Source organism: Salvelinus fontinalis, chromosome 38, assembly GCF_029448725.1.
Source record: "Salvelinus fontinalis isolate EN_2023a chromosome 38, ASM2944872v1, whole genome shotgun sequence".
Lineage (NCBI taxonomy): Eukaryota > Metazoa > Chordata > Actinopteri > Salmoniformes > Salmonidae > Salvelinus > Salvelinus fontinalis.
The window spans coordinates 3,084,570-3,104,112 of NC_074702.1; the positions used below are offsets into that span (position 1 = coordinate 3,084,570).

At 56.0% G+C, this 19,543-nt stretch overlaps 1 protein-coding gene across 11 annotated transcripts in view; it reads right to left on the reverse strand.

The window, feature by feature from the left end:
- Positions 1 to 17,244: 17,244 nt before the first annotated feature.
- LOC129837541 (nucleoporin SEH1-like) overlaps positions 17,245 to 19,543 on the reverse strand; it is a 168,329-nt gene continuing 166,030 nt past the window's right edge. For all 11 annotated transcript variants that reach the window (XM_055903815.1, XM_055903814.1, XM_055903813.1 and 8 more), the window contains one exon: positions 17,245 to 18,647. In XM_055903815.1, coding sequence (XP_055759790.1) covers positions 18,488 to 18,647 — 160 coding nt within the window. In that variant the 3' untranslated portion in view covers positions 17,245 to 18,487. The remainder of the gene's footprint in view (positions 18,648 to 19,543) is intronic.

Below are 19,543 nucleotides of genomic sequence, written 5' to 3' on the forward strand. Positions count from 1 at the left end.
TTGATCCTGACAGCCCCAGACCTCCCTCCTCCCATCCTATTGATCCTTATGGCTCAGCCCTGGGCTACAGTACAGCAGACAGCCTGACAGCCCCAGACTTCCCTCCGTCCATCCTATTGATCCTGACAGCCCCAGACTTCCATCCTATTGATCCTGACAGCCCCAGACCTCCCTCCTTCCATCCTATTGATCCTGACGGCTCAGCCCTGGGCTACAGTACAGTAGGCAGCCTGACAGCCCCAGACCTCCCTCCTTCCATCCTATTGATCCTGACAGCCCCAGACCTCCCTCCTCCCATCCTATTGATCCTTATGGCTCAGCCCTGGGCTACAGTACAGCAGACAGCCTGATAGCCCCAGACTTCCCTCCGTCCATCCTATTGATCCTGACAGCCCCAGACTTCCATCCTATTGATCCTGACAGCCCCAGACCTCCCTCCTTCCATCCTATTGATCCTGACGGCTCAGCCCTGGGCTACAGTACAGTAGGCAGCCTGACAGCCCCAGACCTCCCTCCTTCCATCCTATTGATCCTGACGGCTCAGCCCTGGGCTACAGTACAGCAGGCAGCCTGACAGCCCCAGACCTCCCTCCTCCCATCCTATTGATCCTTACGGCTCAGCCCTGGGCTACAGTACAGTAGACAGCCTCAGACCTCCCTCCTTCCATCCTATTGATCCTTATGGCTCAGCTTTGGGCTACAGTACAGCAGACAGCCTGACAGCCCCAGACCTCCCTCCTTCCATCCTATTGATCCTGACAGCCCCAGACCTCCCTCCTCCCATCCTATTGATCCTTACGGCTCAGCCCTGAGCTACAGTACAGTAGACAGCCCCAGACCTCCAGGTCCAATGGCTGAACCACCACAGAGAAAGACACATGGACGACCTTTCAGATGGACCCACCTCCTCCTCATGCAGCTACTCTGATCTGAGCCCAGCCCGGGTGGGTCTGCTTGGCCTGGCTCCTAGATGGTACTTCCTTTCTGTTCTGGCGGTGCTGTGGTGCACTTCTGGAGCATGCCAGGCTGCCAGCCAGCCTCGGTGACATTCTCCTGCTGCCAGCCAGCCTCGGTGACCTTCTCCCGCTGCCAGCCAGCCTCGGTGACCTTCTCCTGCTGCCAACCAGCCTCAGTGACCTTCTCCTGCTGCCAACCAGCCTCGGTGACCTTCTCCTGCTGCCAACCAGCCTCAGTGACCTTCTCCTGCTGCCAACCAGCCTCAGTGACCTTCTCCCGCTGCCAGCCAGCCTCGGTGACCTTCTCCTGCTGCCAACCAGCCTCAGTGACCTTCTCCTGCTGCCAGCCAGCCTCGGTGACCTTCTCCTGCTGCCTCGGTGACATTTTGAGCGCCTGCTTGCTGACTTCGGTCGCCAGCTGATCGGTGCTTCCGGGTTAAGCGAGCTGTGTGACAGAAGAAGCGTGGCTTGGCAGGGTTGTTTCTCCGAGGACGCATGATGGCTCTCGACCTTCACCTCCCGAGTCGCTACGGGAGTCGCAGCGATGGGACAAGGCTAACTACCCATTGGATTCCAGGAAATAAGAGAGAAAAAGTGGCCAATTGGCCAAGGAGGGAGCTGCATCATACGGGACACCGATTGGCCAAGGAGGGAGCTGCATCATACGGGACACCGATTGGCCAAGGAGGAAGCTGTATCATACGGGACACCGATTGGCCAAGGAGGAAGCTGTATCATACGGGGTGAAGACATGTTTACTGTTGCCTTGCTAATATAGGTGAAGGGTTAGCTAATGGTACCACACTACAGAATGAAGACAGAACTACAGACAGGCGCTGGAGCTCGTCTCTGTGGGTGGCCACACAGCACAATACAGTCCCTTGTTGGCAACATGTCACATGGCATTGACCAGGCTGAGACAAGGTCCTGTATTATCCCTGTCTGGCTGGAGTCTCCCCTCTAACAGAGACACACGGCCTCTCCCCTCTAACAGAGACACACGGCCTCTCCCCTCTAACAGAGACACACGGCCTCTCCCCTCTAACAGAGACACACGGCCTCTCCCCTCTAACAGAGACACACGGCCTCTCCCCTCTAACAGAGACACACGGCCTCTCCCCTCTAACAGAGACACACGGCCTCTCCCCTCTAACAGAGACACACGGCCTCTCCCCTCTAACAGAGACACACGGCCTCTCCCCTCTAACAGAGACACACGGCCTCTCCCCTCTAACAGAGACACACGGCCTCTCCCCTCTAACAGAGACACACGGCCTCTCCCCTCTAACAGAGACACACGGCCTCTCCCCTCTAACAGAGACACACGGCCTCTCCCCTCTAACAGAGACACACGGCCTCTCCCCTCTAACAGAGACACACGGCCTCTCCCCTCTAACAGAGACACACGGCCTCTCCCCTCTAACAGAGACACACGGCCTCTCCCCTCTAACAGAGACACACGGCCTCTCCCCTCTAACAGAGACACACGGCCTCTCCCCTCTAACAGAGACACACGGCCTCTCCCCTCTAACAGAGACACACGGCCTCTCCCCTCTAACAGAGACACACGGCCTCTCCCCTCTAACAGAGACACACGGCCTCTCCCCTCTAACAGAGACACACGGCCTCTCCCCTCTAACAGAGACACACGGCCTCTCCCCTCTAACAGAGACACACGGCCTCTCCCCTCTAACAGAGACACACGGCCTCTCCCCTCTAACAGAGACACACGGCCTCTCCCCTCTAACAGAGACACACGGCCTCTCCCCTCTAACAGAGACACACGGCCTCTCCCCTCTAACAGAGACACACGGCCTCTCCCCTCTAACAGAGACACACGGCCTCTCCCCTCTAACAGAGACACGGCCTCTCGGCTCGCGCCCCGGGACGTGTCACAGTGCTAATTGGCAGAGGGCAAGACTCTGCTAGCCAGCGTCTGTCGGGCCTGAGGGTATGTTGTTTTTACAAAACCAGGAGAGATGAGGTGATGTGGCGGCTTGGCAGAGAGGAAGAAACATGTTCAATTGTCTCATTTCAGGTGTGCAAACAAAGTCAGCTTCAACAAAAATGGTTATTTCCCGGCTGGGGTCCAGACGGCATCCCTAGGAGCGTCCTCAGAGCGGCTGGGGTCCAGACGGCATCCCTAGGAGCGTCCTCAGAGCGGCTGGGGTCCAGACGGCATCCCTAGGAGCGTCCTCAGAGCAGCTGGGGTCCAGACGGCATCCCTAGGAGCGTCCTCAGAGCAGCTGGGGTCCAGACGGCATCCCTAGGAGCGTCCTCAGAGCAGCTGGGGTCCAGACGGCATCCCTAGGAGCGTCCTCAGAGCAGCTGGGGTCCAGACGGCATCCCTAGGAGCGTCCTCAGAGCCGCTGGGGTCCAGACGGCATCCCTAGGAGCGTCCTCAGAGCAGCTGGGGTCCAGACGGCATCCCTAGGAGCGTCCTCAGAGCTGGGGTCCAGACGGCATCCCTAGGAGCGTCCTCAGAGCAGCTGGGGTCCAGACGGCATCCCTAGGAGGGTCCTCAGAGCAGCTGGGGTCCAGACGGCATCCCTAGGAGCGTCCTCAGAGCAGCTGGGGTCCAGACGGCATCCCTAGGAGAGTCCTCAGAGCGGCTGGGGTCGACGGCATCCCTAGGAGCGTCCTCAGAGCGGCTGGGGACCAGACGGCATCCCTAGGAGCGTCCTCAGAGCGGCTGGGGTCCAGACGGCATCCCTAGGAGCGTCCTCAGAGCAGCTGGTGTCCAGACGGCATCCCTAGGAGGGTCCTCAGAGCAGCTGGGGTCCAGACGGCATCCCTAGGAGGGTCCTCAGAGCAGCTGGGGTCCAGACGGCATCCCTAGGAGGGTCCTCAGAGCAGCTGGGGTTCAGACGGCATCCCTAGGAGCGTCCTCAGAGCAGCTGGGGTCCAGACGGCATCCCTAGGAGGGTCCTCAGAGCCGCTGGGGTCCAGACTGCATCCCTAGGAGCGTCCTCAGAGCAGCTGGGGTCCAGACGGTATCCCTAGGAGCGTCCTCAGAGCAGCTGGGGTCCAGACGATATCCCTAGGAGCGTCCTCAGAGCAGCTGGGGTCCAGACGGCATCCCTAGGAGCGTCCTCAGAGCGGCTGGGGTCCAGACGGCATCCCTAGGAGCGTCCTCAGAGCGGCTGGGGTCCAGACGGCATCCCTAGGAGCGTCCTCAGAGCGGCTGGGGTCCAGACGGCATCCCTAGGAGCGTCCTCAGAGCGGCTGGGGTCCAGACGGCATCCCTAGGAGCGTCCTCAGAGCGGCTGGGGTCCAGACGGCATCCCTAGGAGCGTCCTCAGAGCGGCTGGGGTCCAGACGGCATCCCTAGGAGCGTCCTCAGAGCGGCTGGGGTCCAGACGGCATCCCTAGGAGCGTCCTCAGAGCGGCTGGGGTCCAGACGGCATCCCTAGGCGCGTCCTCAGAGCACGCGCAGACCAGCTGGCTGGAGTGTTTACGGACATGTTCCATCTCTCCCTCTCCAAGCCTGCTGTCCCCATTTCCGTTCAGTTCAGGATCTAAAAGGGGGAGGTTCAGGATCTAAAGGGGGGAAGTGATCCCTCTCCCCTCTAACCGCCAGGCTACCTGCCTCTAACCGCCAGGCTACCTGCCTCTAACCGCCAGGCTACCTGCCTCTAACCGCCAGGCTACCTGCCTCTAACCGCCAGGCTACCTGCCTCTAACCGCCAGGCTACCTGCCTCTAACCGCCAGGCTACCTGCCTCTAACCGCCAGGCTACCTGCCTCTAACCGCCAGGCTACCTGCCTCTAACCGCCAGGCTACCTGCCTCTAACCGCCAGGCTACCTGCCTCTAACCGCCAGGCTACCTGCCTCTAACCGCCAGGCTACCTGCCTCTAACCGCCAGGCTACCTGCCTCTAACCGCCAGGCTACCTGCCTCTAACCGCCAGGCTACCTGCCTCTCGCCTCTAACCGCCAGGCTACCTGCCTCTCGCCTCTAACCGCCAGGCTACCTGCCTCTCGCCTCTAACCGCCAGGCTACCTGCCTCTCGCCTCTAACCGCCAGGCTACCTGCCTCTCCCCTCTAACCGCCAGGCTACCTGCCTCTCCCCTCTAACCGCCAGGCTACCTGCCTCTCCCCTCTAACCGCCAGGCTACCTGCCTCTCCCCTCTAACCGCCAGGGTACCTGCCTCTCCCCTCTAACCGCCAGGGTACCTGCCTCTCCCCTCTAACCGCCAGGGTACCTGCCTCTCCCCTCTAACCGCCAGGGTACCTGCCTCTCCCCTCTAACCGCCAGGGTACCTGCCTCTCCCCTCTAACCGCCAGGGTACCTGCCTCTCCCCTCTAACCGCCAGGGTACCTGCCTCTCCCCTCTAACCGCCAGGGTACCTGCCTCTCCCCTCTAACCGCCAGGGTACCTGCCTCTCCCCTCTAACCGCCAGGGTACCTGCCTCTCCCCTCTAACCGCCAGGGTACCTGCCTCTCCCCTCTAACCGCCAGGGTACCTGCCTCTCCCCTCTAACCGCCAGGGTACCTGCCTCTCCCCTCTAACCGCCAGGGTACCTGCCTCTCCCCTCTAACCGCCAGGGTACCTGCCTCTCCCCTCTAACCGCCAGGGTACCTGCCTCTCCCCTCTAACCGCCAGGGTACCTGCCTCTCCCCTCTAACCGCCAGGGTACCTGCCTCTCCCCTCTAACCGCCAGGGTACCTGCCTCTCCCCTCTAACCGCCAGGGTACCTGCCTCTCCCCTCTAACCGCCAGGGTACCTGCCTCTCCCCTCTAACCGCCAGGGTACCTGCCTCTCCCCTCTAACCGCCAGGGTACCTGCCTCTCCCCTCTAACCGCCAGGGTACCTGCCTCTCCCCTCTAACCGCCAGGGTACCTGCCTCTCCCCTCTAACCGCCAGGGTACCTGCCTCTCCCCTCTAACCGCCAGGGTACCTGCCTCTCCCCTCTAACCGCCAGGGTACCTGCCTCTCCCCTCTAACCGCCAGGGTACCTGCCTCTCCCCTCTAACCGCCAGGGTACCTGCCTCTCCCCTCTAACCGCCAGGGTACCTGCCTCTCCCCTCTAACCGCCAGGGTACCTGCCTCTCCCCTCTAACCGCCAGGGTACCTGCCTCTCCCCTCTAACCGCCAGGGTACCTGCCTCTCCCCTCTAACCGCCAGGGTACCTGCCTCTCCCCTCTAACCGCCAGGGTACCTGCCTCTCCCCTCTAACCGCCAGGGTACCTGCCTCTCCCCTCTAACCGCCAGGGTACCTGCCTCTCCCCTCTAACCGCCAGGGTACCTGCCTCTCCCCTCTAACCGCCAGGGTACCTGCCTCTCCCCTCTAACCGCCAGGGTACCTGCCTCTCCCCTCTAACCGCCAGGGTACCTGCCTCTCCCCTCTAACCGCCAGGGTACCTGCCTCTCCCCTCTAACCGCCAGGGTACCTGCCTCTCCCCTCTAACCGCCAGGGTACCTGCCTCTCCCCTCTAACCGCCAGGGTACCTGCCTCTCCCCTCTAACCGCCAGGGTACCTGCCTCTCCCCTCTAACCGCCAGGGTACCTGCCTCTCCCCTCTAACCGCCAGGGTACCTGCCTCTCCCCTCTAACCGCCAGGGTACCTGCCTCTCCCCTCTAACCGCCAGGGTACCTGCCTCTCCCCTCTAACCGCCAGGGTACCTGCCTCTCCCCTCTAACCGCCAGGGTACCTGCCTCTCCCCTCTAACCGCCAGGGTACCTGCCTCTCCCCTCTAACCGCCAGGGTACCTGCCTCTCCCCTCTAACCGCCAGGGTACCTGCCTCTCCCCTCTAACCGCCAGGGTACCTGCCTCTCCCCTCTAACCGCCAGGGTACCTGCCTCTCCCCTCTAACCGCCAGGGTACCTGCCTCTCCCCTCTAACCGCCAGGGTACCTGCCTCTCCCCTCTAACCGCCAGGGTACCTGCCTCTCCCCTCTAACCGCCAGGGTACCTGCCTCTCCCCTCTAACCGCCAGGGTACCTGCCTCTCCCCTCTAACCGCCAGGGTACCTGCCTCTCCCCTCTAACCGCCAGGGTACCTGCCTCTCCCCTCTAACCGCCAGGGTACCTGCCTCTCCCCTCTAACCGCCAGGGTACCTGCCTCTCCCCTCTAACCGCCAGGGTACCTGCCTCTCCCCTCTAACCGCCAGGGTACCTGCCTCTCCCCTCTAACCGCCAGGGTACCTGCCTCTCCCCTCTAACCGCCAGGGTACCTGCCTCTCCCCTCTAACCGCCAGGGTACCTGCCTCTCCCCTCTAACCGCCAGGGTACCTGCCTCTCCCCTCTAACCGCCAGGGTACCTGCCTCTCCCCTCTAACCGCCAGGGTACCTGCCTCTCCCCTCTAACCGCCAGGGTACCTGCCTCTCCCCTCTAACCGCCAGGGTACCTGCCTCTCCCCTCTAACCGCCAGGGTACCTGCCTCTCCCCTCTAACCGCCAGGGTACCTGCCTCTCCCCTCTAACCGCCAGGGTACCTGCCTCTCCCCTCTAACCGCCAGGGTACCTGCCTCTCCCCTCTAACCGCCAGGGTACCTGCCTCTCCCCTCTAACCGCCAGGGTACCTGCCTCTCCCCTCTAACCGCCAGGGTACCTGCCTCTCCCCTCTAACCGCCAGGGTACCTGCCTCTCCCCTCTAACCGCCAGGGTACCTGCCTCTCCCCTCTAACCGCCAGGGTACCTGCCTCTCCCCTCTAACCGCCAGGGTACCTGCCTCTCCCCTCTAACCGCCAGGGTACCTGCCTCTCCCCTCTAACCGCCAGGGTACCTGCCTCTCCCCTCTAACCGCCAGGGTACCTGCCTCTCCCCTCTAACCGCCAGGGTACCTGCCTCTCCCCTCTAACCGCCAGGGTACCTGCCTCTCCCCTCTAACCGCCAGGGTACCTGCCTCTCCCCTCTAACCGCCAGGGTACCTGCCTCTCCCCTCTAACCGCCAGGGTACCTGCCTCTCCCCTCTAACCGCCAGGGTACCTGCCTCTCCCCTCTAACCGCCAGGGTACCTGCCTCTCCCCTCTAACCGCCAGGGTACCTGCCTCTCCCCTCTAACCGCCAGGGTACCTGCCTCTCCCCTCTAACCGCCAGGGTACCTGCCTCTCCCCTCTAACCGCCAGGGTACCTGCCTCTCCCCTCTAACCGCCAGGGTACCTGCCTCTCCCCTCTAACCGCCAGGGTACCTGCCTCTCCCCTCTAACCGCCAGGGTACCTGCCTCTCCCCTCTAACCGCCAGGGTACCTGCCTCTCCCCTCTAACCGCCAGGGTACCTGCCTCTCCCCTCTAACCGCCAGGGTACCTGCCTCTCCCCTCTAACCGCCAGGGTACCTGCCTCTCCCCTCTAACCGCCAGGGTACCTGCCTCTCCCCTCTAACCGCCAGGGTACCTGCCTCTCCCCTCTAACCGCCAGGGTACCTGCCTCTCCCCTCTAACCGCCAGGGTACCTGCCTCTCCCCTCTAACCGCCAGGGTACCTGCCTCTCCCCTCTAACCGCCAGGGTACCTGCCTCTCCCCTCTAACCGCCAGGGTACCTGCCTCTCCCCTCTAACCGCCAGGGTACCTGCCTCTCCCCTCTAACCGCCAGGGTACCTGCCTCTCCCCTCTAACCGCCAGGGTACCTGCCTCTCCCCTCTAACCGCCAGGGTACCTGCCTCTCCCCTCTAACCGCCAGGGTACCTGCCTCTCCCCTCTAACCGCCAGGGTACCTGCCTCTCCCCTCTAACCGCCAGGGTACCTGCCTCTCCCCTCTAACCGCCAGGGTACCTGCCTCCCCAAATAATGAATTGATCATGAAAAACAAATGCAACAGTAAGACTGGTCGTGGCCCCGGCTAGCTACAGAGCGGGGCTGGTCGTGGCCCCGGCTAGCTACAGAGCGGGGCTGGTCGTGGCCCCGGCTAGCTACAGAGCGGGGCAGGTCGTGGCCCCGGCTAGCTACAGAGCGGGGCTGGTCGTGGCCCCGGCTAGCTACAGAGCGGGGCTGGTCGTGGCCCCGGCTAGCTACAGAGCGGGGCTGGTCGTGGCCCCGGCTAGCTACAGAGCGGGGCTGGTCGTGGCCCCGGCTAGCTACAGAGCGGGGCTGGTCGTGGCCCCGGCTAGCTACAGAGCGGGGCTGGTCGTGGCCCCGGCTAGCTACAGAGCGGGGCTGGTCGTGGCCCCGGCTAGCTACAGAGCGGGGCTGGTCGTGGCCCCGGCTAGCTACAGAGCGGGGCTGGTCGTGGCCCCGGCTAGCTACAGAGCGGGGCTGGTCGTGGCCCCGGCTAGCTACAGAGCGGGGCTGGTCGTGGCCCCGGCTAGCTACAGAGCGGGGCTGGTCGTGGCCCCGGCTAGCTACAGAGCGGGGCTGGTCGTGGCCCCGGCTAGCTACAGAGCGGGGCTGGTCGTGGCCCCGGGCTAGCTACAGAGCGGGGCTGGTCGTGGCCCCGGGCTAGCTACAGAGCGGGGCTGGTCGTGGCCCCGGCTAGCTACAGAGCGGGGCTGGTCGTGGCCCCGGCTAGCTACAGAGCGGGGCTGGTCGTGGCCCCGGCTAGCTACAGAGCGGGGCTGGTCGTGGCCCCGGCTAGCTACAGAGCGGGGCTGGTCGTGGCCCCGGCTAGCTACAGAGCGGGGCTGGTCGTGGCCCCGGCTAGCTACAGAGCGGGGCTGGTCGTGGCCCCGGCTAGCTACAGAGCGGGGCTGGTCGTGGCCCCGGCTAGCTACAGAGCGGGGCTGGTCGTGGCCCCGGCTAGCTACAGAGCGGGGCTGGTCGTGGCCCCGGCTAGCTACAGAGCGGGGCTGGTCGTGGCCCCGGCTAGCTACAGAGCGGGGCCAGGTAGCAGCAGTCTGAGATGGTCACGACATCTACAGGCTAGGAGCTCTGCCTGAACAGTGTTGGACAGAGTCCCTGTCGGATACCACATGGGCCCTGGTCAAAAGTAGTACACTATATAGGGAATAGGGTCCTGGTCTAAAGTAGTGCACTATATAGGGAATAGGGTCCTGGTCTAAAGTAGTGCACTATATAGGGAATAGGGTGCCATAGGGTCCTGGTCTAAAGTAGTGCACTATATAGGGAATAGGGTCCTGGTCTAAAGTAGTGCACTATATAGGGAATAGGGTTCTGGTCTAAAGTAGTGCACTATACAGGGAATAGGGTGCCATATGGGACACAGTATGTCCTCTCCCCGTAGAGGGCTCAGCGCTGCCCACAGTGCTGCCTGGCGTGGCAGTATGTCTGGCTGTTGCATTACATACCATCAGCCGTCCAGCCTGGCTGACTAGACTACAGGAGCAGACTGGTGAGTAACTGTACTATTCACAGCTAGAGTCAGAGAGAAGACTGACAGGATGATTGTTTGAGTCAGTCTATTGAACCAAATGTAACCAATCTGAATGATGTACCAATGGACAGGGCTCCTGACTGTGGTGGGTTCATATCGTATGGAACATTCCCACAACCGGACCCTATATAATAGCTGTGGGCCTCATGTGTGAAGGGAGGTGAGGCCTCGTCTGTGAAGGGAGGTGAGGCCTCGTGTGTGAAGGGAGGTGAGGCCTCGTGTGTGTGAAGGGGGGTGAGGCCTCGTGTGTGTGAAGGGGGATGAGGCCTCGTGTGTGAAGGGAGATGAGGCCTCGTGTGTGAAGGGAGATGAGGCCTCGTGTGTGAAGGGAGGTGAGGCCTCGTGTGTGTGAAGGGAGGTGAGGCCTCGTGTGTGTGAAGGGAGGTGAGGCCTCGTGTGTGAAGGGAGGTGAGGCCTCGTGTGTGAAGGGAGGTGAGGCCTCGTGTGTGAAGGGAGGTGAGGCCTCGTGTGTGAAGGGAGGTGAGGCCTCGTGTGTGAAGGGAGGTGAGGCCTCGTGTGTGAAGGGAGGTGAGGCCTCGTGTGTGAAGGGAGGTGAGGCCTCGTGTGTGAAGGGAGGTGAGGCCTCGTGTGAAGGGAGGTGAGGCCTCGTGTGTGAAGGGAGGTGAGGCCTCGTGTGTGAAGGGAGGTGAGGCCTCGTGTGAAGGGAGGTGAGGCCTCGTGTGTGAAGGGAGGTGAGTCCGTGTGTGTGAAGGAGGGTGAGGGATACAGTGCAACAAGTTCATGGTTGAATCAGACACGTCATGCAACCTCCAGTGGTAACACGTCACATGACAGGACTACTCAACTCACAAGGTCAATAATAATAAAACATTTAGTTTCATAAAAATTGAATCTATATTTTCAACCTGAACCTACAGACGTGGATAATGTGAATAATGACCTCGACAGCCGGATAACAGAGAAGTGATGTATTCAATGGAGCGTTGCTATTGGCACTAGATTGCTGAGCTCGCTGGCCCAGTATATTATCATCACCCATGCTGGTTGTAGCTGTGGCCAATGGCCTGCTACAGTAGTTCAACACAATTCCACAAAGGCTATACGGTGTATCAACCATAATCGGGCTAAAAGCAGGATACATTATTATAAACATATTGACAAACGTCGATTAAAATCTGGCCAACCATTTGCGAGGTTAAGAAAAGGAGTCTCCTACTTGACCCTGTAGCCTCGACAGCCTCTAGTGCTCTGATCAGATCTAGTGCATCAGATCTAATGCCCTGATCAGATCTTGTGCATCAGATCTAATGCCCTGATCAGATCTAGTGCCCTGATCAGATCTATTGCCCTGATCAGATCTATTGCCCTGATCAGATCTATTGCCCTGATCAGATCTATTGCATCTGATTTAGTGCCCTGATCAGATCTAGTGCATCAGATCTAATGCCCTGATCAGATCTAGTGCATCAGATCTAATGCCCTGATCAGATCTAGTGCCCTGATCAGATCTATTGCCCTGATCAGATCTATTGCCCTGATCAGATCTATTGCCCTGATCAGATCTAATGCATCTGATTTAGTGCCCTAATCAGATCTAGTGCCCTGATCAGATCTAGTGCCCTAATCAGATCTAGTGCCCTAATCAGATCTAGTGCCCTAATCAGATCTAGTGCCCTGATCAGATCTATTGCCCTAATCAGATCTAGTGCCCTAATCAGATCTAGTGCCCTAATCAGATCTAGTGCCCTAATCAGATCTAGTGCCCTAATCAGATCTAGTGCCCTAATCAGATCTAGTGCCCTAATCAGATCTAGTGCCCTAATCAGATCTAGTGCCCTAATCAGATCTAGTGCCCTAATCAGATCTAGTGCCCTAATCAGATCTAGTGCCCTAATCAGATCTAGTGCCCTAATCAGATCTAGTGCCCTAATCAGATCTAGTGCCCTGATCAGATCTAGTGCCCTGATCAGATCTAGTGCCCTAATCAGATCTAGTGCCCTAATCAGATCTAGTGCCCTAATCAGATCTAGTGCCCTAATCAGATCCAGTGCCCTAATCAGATCTAGTGCCCTGATCAGATCTAGTGCCCTAATCAGATCTAGTGCCATAATCAGATCTAGTGCCCTGATCAGATCTAGTGCCCTGATCAGATCTAGTGCCCTGATCAGATCTAGTGCCCTAATCAGATCTAGTGCCCTAATCAGATCTAGTGCCCTGATCAGATCTAGTGCCCTAATCAGATCTAGTGCCCTAATCAGATCTAGTGCCCTGATCAGATCTAGTGCCCTAATCAGATCTAGTGCCCTAATCAGATCTAGTGCCCTAATCAGATCTAGTGCCCTAATCAGATCTAGTGCCCTAATCTGATCTAGTGCCCTAATCAGATCTAGTGCCCTAATCAGATCTAGTGCCCTAATCAGATCTAGTGCCCTAGTATCCGCTGCCTTGGAGACGCACCTTCCAACTCTCCAACAGCGGTGAGACCAGCCCCATCTAACTTGCTGGCTGGCTACAGTACATCATTAAAAAGGGGACCCTATTAAACCCTTACAGTAAAAACGGTAGCTACCTCTGTCCAAAGCAACGTCATTTACACATTGTATAGTACAACACAGCCAACAGTCTTACCTGTAAACGTAGCCCAATCAGTACGCTCGTGCACGGCGACTGGTACGCTGCTCTTCACCATCAGAGGAACACTAACCAAGATGAGAAACTGGAGCTACAGCGCCCCCTGCTGAGAAGTAGGAACACAACACTAACCAAGATGAGAAACTGGAGCTATAGCGCCCCCTGCTGAGAAGTAGGAACACAACACTAACCAAGATGAGAAACTGGAGCTATAGCGCCCCCTGCTGAGAAGTAGGAACACAACACTAACCAAGATGAGAAACTGGAGCTATAGCGCCCCCTGCTGAGAAGCAGGAACACAACACTAACCAAGATGAGAAACTGGAGCTATAGCGCCCCCTGCTGAGAAGTAGCGGTAGCTGCATTGAGTACGTTTACATGCAGTAATAATTAGTAGTGATGGAACAATATGACATTGTAGGCCGATACCGATATTTTCAGTGCGAAAAAAAAACGATACCGAAAACTGATATTTTATATGTTTGTGGCCTTAAGCATTCTAGTAGAGTTAAATAGTTCACACGGACGCAGCGGTCTAAGGCACAGCATCTCAGTGCAAGAGGTGTCACTGCAGTCCCTGGTTCGAATCCAGGCTGTATCACATCCGGCCGTGATTGAGAGTCCCATAGGGCGGCGCACAATTGGCCCAGCGTCGTCCAGGTTTAGGACGGGGTAGGCCATCATTGTAAATAACATTTTGTTCTGAGTAACTAAGGTTACACACACCAAAAAATTATTTGGTTTGTATTTACATATGTCCCCATTACAAGTAAAAAAGAATCAAAACCTATTTCTTTCACTTACTTGCTGGACATCCGCCGATACCCGATACCGATGTTGCCATTTTTAGCGAATATCGTCCAATATGTTGACCGATATATCGTGCGTCCCTCATAATTAGATCCTAAACTGATTATGGCAGATGATGCAATAGTCATGCTCATTTTTAAAAATCAGCCTAACAGCTAAATCTAAGTAAGTTTAAAATACACTGATTATCACACCTGGTTTTCTGAGCAACCTGTCGAATTAACAAGGACATTTAAAAACACAAATCGGGATACCAGCTGTGTATTTGATCTGTGCATATGCGAGCTCCAGCCAGCCAAGTTATTTACATTTTTTATTTAACCTTTATTTAACTAGGCGAGTCAATTAATAACACATTCTTATTTACAATGACGGCCTAAACCTGGACGACGCTGGGCCAATAGGACTCCCAATGACGGCCTAAACCTGGACGACGCTGGGCCAATTGAGTGCCGCCTTATGGGACTCCCAATCACGGCCGGTTGTGATACACTCACGTCACTCAGGGCTGTATGTGGGTGTTTTCACACAGTCCTCTTTAAAAGAAACGATCTCAGTCCTCTTTAAAAGTCTACTCTGGGATTTAAAACAATGTAAAAGACCTGTTCTCTGTATTCATACTGCCCTTGAATGAGGACTGAACTCCTGCCAGTTCACTTCCCCCATGTTGTGGTCCCGAGTCCTCTTTGCATTCACATCGCAATGTTTAGAAAGGAACCAAGATCTCTTCCCAACATTCACTCAATGCATTGTGGGGTTTTCCCCAAGTGCAGGACAAGCCATTCCATCAGACAGCCAGATAAACTCAGCAAAAAAAGAAACGTCCCTTTATCAGGACCCTGTCTTTCAAAGATCATTCGTAAAAAAACTAAATAACTTCACAGATCTTCATTGTAAAGGGTTTAAACACGGTTTCCCATGCTTGTTCAATGAACCATAAACAATTAATGAATATGTACCTGTGGAACGGTCGTTAAGACACTAACAGCTTACAGACGGTAGGCAATTAAGGTCACAATTATGAAAACTTAGGACACTAAAGAGACCTTTCTACTGACTCTAAAAACACCAAAATAAAGATGCCCAGGGTCCCTGCTCATCTGCGTGAACGAGCCGTAGGCATCCTGCAAGGAGGCATGAGGACTGCAGATGTGGCCAGGGGAAAAAATTGCAATGTCCGTACTGTGAGACGCCTAAGACAGCGCTACAGGGAGACAGGACGGACAGCTGATCGTCCTCGCAGTGGCAGACCACATGTAACAACACCTGCACAGGATCGATACATCCGGACATTACACCTGCGGGACAGGTACAGGATGACAACAACAACTGCCCGAGTTACACCAGGAACGCACAATCCCTCCATCAGTGCTCAGACTGTCCGCAATAGGCTGAGAGAGGCTGGACTGAGGGCTTGTAGGCCTGTTGTAAGGCAGGTTCTCACCAGACATCACCGGCAACAACGTCGCCTATGGGCACAAACCCACCATCGCTGGACCAGACAGGACTGGCAAAAAGTGCTCTTCACTGACGAGTCACGGTTTTGTCTAACCAGGGGTGATGGTCAGATTCGCATTTATCATCGAAGGAATGAGCGTAACACCGAGGCCTGTACTCTGGAGCGGGATCGATTTGGAGGTGGAGGGTCCGTCATGGTCTGGGGCGGTGTGTCACAGCATCATCGGACTGAGCTTGTTGTCATTGCAGGCAATCTCAACACTGTGCGTTACAGGGAAGACATCCTCCTCCCTCATGTGGTACTCTCCCTGCAGGCTCATCCTGACATGACCCTCCAGCATGAAAATGCCACCAGCCATACTGCTCGTTCTGTGCGTGATTTCCTGCAAGACAGGAATGCCAGTGTTCTGCCATGGCCAGCGAAGAGCCCGGATCTCAATCCCAACACGTCTAGGACCTGTTGGATCAGAGTGTGAGGACTAGGGCCATTGCCCCCAGAAATGTCCGGGAACTTGCAGGTGCCTTGTTGGAAGAGTGGGGTAACATCTCACAGCAAGAACTGTCAAATCTGGTGGCGTCTATGAGGAGGAGATGCACTGCAGTCCTTAATGCAGCTGGTGGCCACACCAGATACCGACTGTTACTTTTTGATTTTGACCCCCCATTTGTTCAGGGACACATTATTCCATTTCTGTTAGTCACATGTCTGTGGAAGTTGTTCAGTTTATGTCTCAGTTGTTGAATCTTATGTTCATACAAATATTTACACCTGTTCAGTTTGCTGAAAATAAACACAGTTGACAGTGAGAGGACGTTTCTTTTTTTGCTGAGTTTATAATACCCATTTACATTTTGGAAGCTAATAGATTGTCTCCTCATTGAACTAAAAGCAATCCCTGTATTCGGAAGACACTATTAACATGTAAATAATATTAACAGAATAAATAGCAGAAGAATAACTGCAGATTATATAATGCTGTCATTGAAAATTGTCCACCCAAATGTGGGCTACTGGCCCAGATCTAGAACTGATGCCGTACCTCCATGGTGTGATTCTCACCAAATATATCGTCTTCTCAGAATATTCAAACCCTACAATTGAATAAACAGCTTACGGAGCTCTCTTTGCCTTTACAAATTGCAAACATAATCTGAACCAAAAACTCCCCACATTTTTATCTGTACATCATCTCTCTATTGCGGCCGTCGTCCGGCGCGAGGGGCCCGCGGCCGTCGTCTCGTGTGCTGCAGTAGTAGTGTGTGGTGGGGGGGAACCTGGGGAGCTTTGTGTTCACATTGTCCTAAAAAAGTGAACCTGACCACGGAATTCAAGCACACCAAACTCAGACCCCCTCTTGAGATGGTCTCAGTTTGGTTCACGTTGGGGCCTCGAGGGGTCTGAGTTCCTTTGGAGGGTTCCCCCTCTTGAGATGGTCTCAGTTTGGGTTCACGTTGGGGCCTCGAGGGGTCTGAGTTCCTTTGGGAGGTTCACCCTCTTGAGATGGTCTCAGTTTGGTTCACGTTGGGGCCTCGAGGGGTCTGAGTTCCTTTGGAGGGTTCCCCCTCTTGAGATGGTCTCAGTTTGGTTCACGTTGGGGCCTCGAGGGGTCTGAGTTCCTTTGGAGGGTTCCCCCTCTTGAGATGGTCTCAGTTTGGTTTCACGGTGGGGCCTCGAGGGGTCTGAGTTCCTTTGGAGGGTTCCCCCTCTTGAGATGGTCTCAGTTTGCTTCACGTTGGGGCCTCGAGGGGCCTGAGTTCCTTTGGAGGGTTCCCCCTCTTGAGATGGTCTCAGTTTGGGTTCACGTTGGGGCCTCGAGGGGTCTGAGTTCCTTTGGGAGGTTCACCCTCTTGAGATGGTCTCAGTTTGGTTCACGTTGGGGCCTCGAGGGGTCTGAGTTCCTTTGGGAGGTTCACAAACCACAATGAGTTCACAGAAATAGTCTGAAAGGGACATAACACCCTCAGAAGCACTTGATCCGAATTGGTTCTGTAAGTGGCTCTGGATAAGAGAGTCTGCTACCTGACGTACATGTAGGATTCGCTGCTTTTTGTTTGACGTTTTAGCTAAAACACAAAGTCTCAGAATGCATTTTAAATAGAAATGGGCATCTTTGTCCATTTAACATCTACATTGCAAAAAATAAAAAAAACGAGCAAAATGTTTGACAAATCTTTATTTTATCAAGTTAATTTAAAATCACAATAACATAAAATATCAACCATGTGCTTTTTTAAAAGCGTGTGACATTTCTAATAGAAAACCAAAGTAGGGAAATAGGAGTTGATGGAAAACCTCCTCCTGGCCAAGCACTGAGGTTACGCTGAAAAGTTCACCCGTAGGTCACCTGACCAAAACCCCATAGAAACCCTGTCACATGACATCAGCCATGCCAACTCTCTTCAGGTTGTACTAGACATCCCATTCAGTCAAATGTTTCTAGTCTTCTAGCTCCATGCAGACCCCCAGAGGATAGGATATAGAGCTGTAGTCTTCTAGCTCCATGCAGACCTCCAGAGGATAGGATATAGAGCTGTAGTCTGCTAGCTCCACGTAGACCCCCAGAGGATAGGATATAGAGCTGTAGTCTGCTAGCTCCATGGAGACCCCCAGAGGATAGGATATAGAGCTGTAGTCTTCTAGCTCCACGTAGACCCCCAGAGGATAGGATATAGAGCTGTAGTCTGCTAGCTCCATGCGGACCCCCAGAGGATAGGATATAGAGCTGTAGTCTGCTAGCTCCACGTAGACCCCCAGAGGATAGGATATAGAGCTGTAGTCTGCTAGCTCCATGGAGACCCCCAGAGGATAGGATATAGAGCTGTAGTCTTCTAGCTCCATGCAGACCTCCAGAGGATAGGATATAGAGCTGTAGTCTTCTAGCTCCATGCAGACCCCCAGAGGATAGGATATAGAGCTGTAGTCTTCTAGCTCCATGCAGACCTCCAGAGGATAGGATATAGAGCTGTAGTCTGCTAGCTCCACGTAGACCCCCAGAGGATAGGATATAGAGCTGTAGTCTGCTAGCTCCATGCGGACCCCCAGAGGATAGGATATAGAGCTGTAGTGGTCTCACGCTGGCACACTATTCCCTATACAGCTCTGGTCTGAAGTAGTGACCCAAACCAGCAGTCCTCACTGACCCAGACCAGCAGTCCCCACTGACCCAGACCAGTCAGGGCCTCACTGACCCAGACCAGCAGTCCCCACTGACCCAGACCAGCAGTCCCCACTGACCCAGACCAGTCAGGGCCTCACTGACCCAGACCAGTCAGGGCCTCACTGACCCAGACCAGTCAGGGCCTCACTGACCCAGACCAGTCAGGGCCTCACTGACCCAGACCAGTCAGGGCCTCACTGACCCAGACCAGTCAGGGCCTCACTGACCCAGACCAGTCAGGGCCTCACTGACCCAGACCAGCAGTCCTCAGGCCAGTCAGGGCCTCACCAGTCAGCTGGATAGCGATGTTTCCACTGGTATCTGTCTGAACCAACAGCAGGCTGGAGTGGTTGCCAGTTACAACCGGCTTGAACTGGACTGGCAGGTGGATGTAGCGTTGGGGTCTGGAGGGCAGGGAGAAATGGGAAGAAATCAAAACATGGACCAAGTATGTACGGGTTCACAGACAGACACAACCTGGCCAGAGAGACAGACACAACCTGGCCAGAGAGACAGACACAACCTGGCCAGAGAGACAGACACAACCTGGCCAGAGAGACAGACACAACCTGGCCAGAGAGACAGACACAACCTGGCCTGAGAGACAGACACACAACTTGGCCTGAGAGACAGACACACAACCTGGCCTGAGAGACAGACACACAACCTGGCCTGAGAGACAGACACACAACCTGGCCTGAGAGACAGACACACAACCTGGCCTGAGAGACAGACACACAACCTGGCCTGAGAGACAGACACACAACCTGGCCTGAGAGACAGACACACAACCTGGCCTGAGAGACAGACACAACCTGGCCTGAGAGACAGACACACAACCTGGACTGAGAGACAGACACATCCTGGCCTGAGAGACAGACACATCCTGGCCTGAGAGACAGACAACATGGCCTGAGAGACGGACACAACATGGCCTGAGAGACAGACACAACATGGCCTGAGAGACAGACACAACATGGCCTGAGAGACAGACACAACATGGACTGAGAGACAGACACAACATGGACTGAGAGACAGACACAACATGGACTGAGAGACAGACACAACATGGACTGAGAGACAGACACAACATGGACTGAGAGACAGACACATCCTGGACTGAGAGACAGACACAACATGGACTGAGAGACAGACACATCCTGGACTGAGAGACAGACATAACATGGACTGAGAGACAGACAACATGGCCTGAGAGACAGACAACATGGCCTGAGAGACAGACACAACATGGACTGAGAGACAGACACAACATGGACTGAGAGACAGGCCCAGAGCCTGA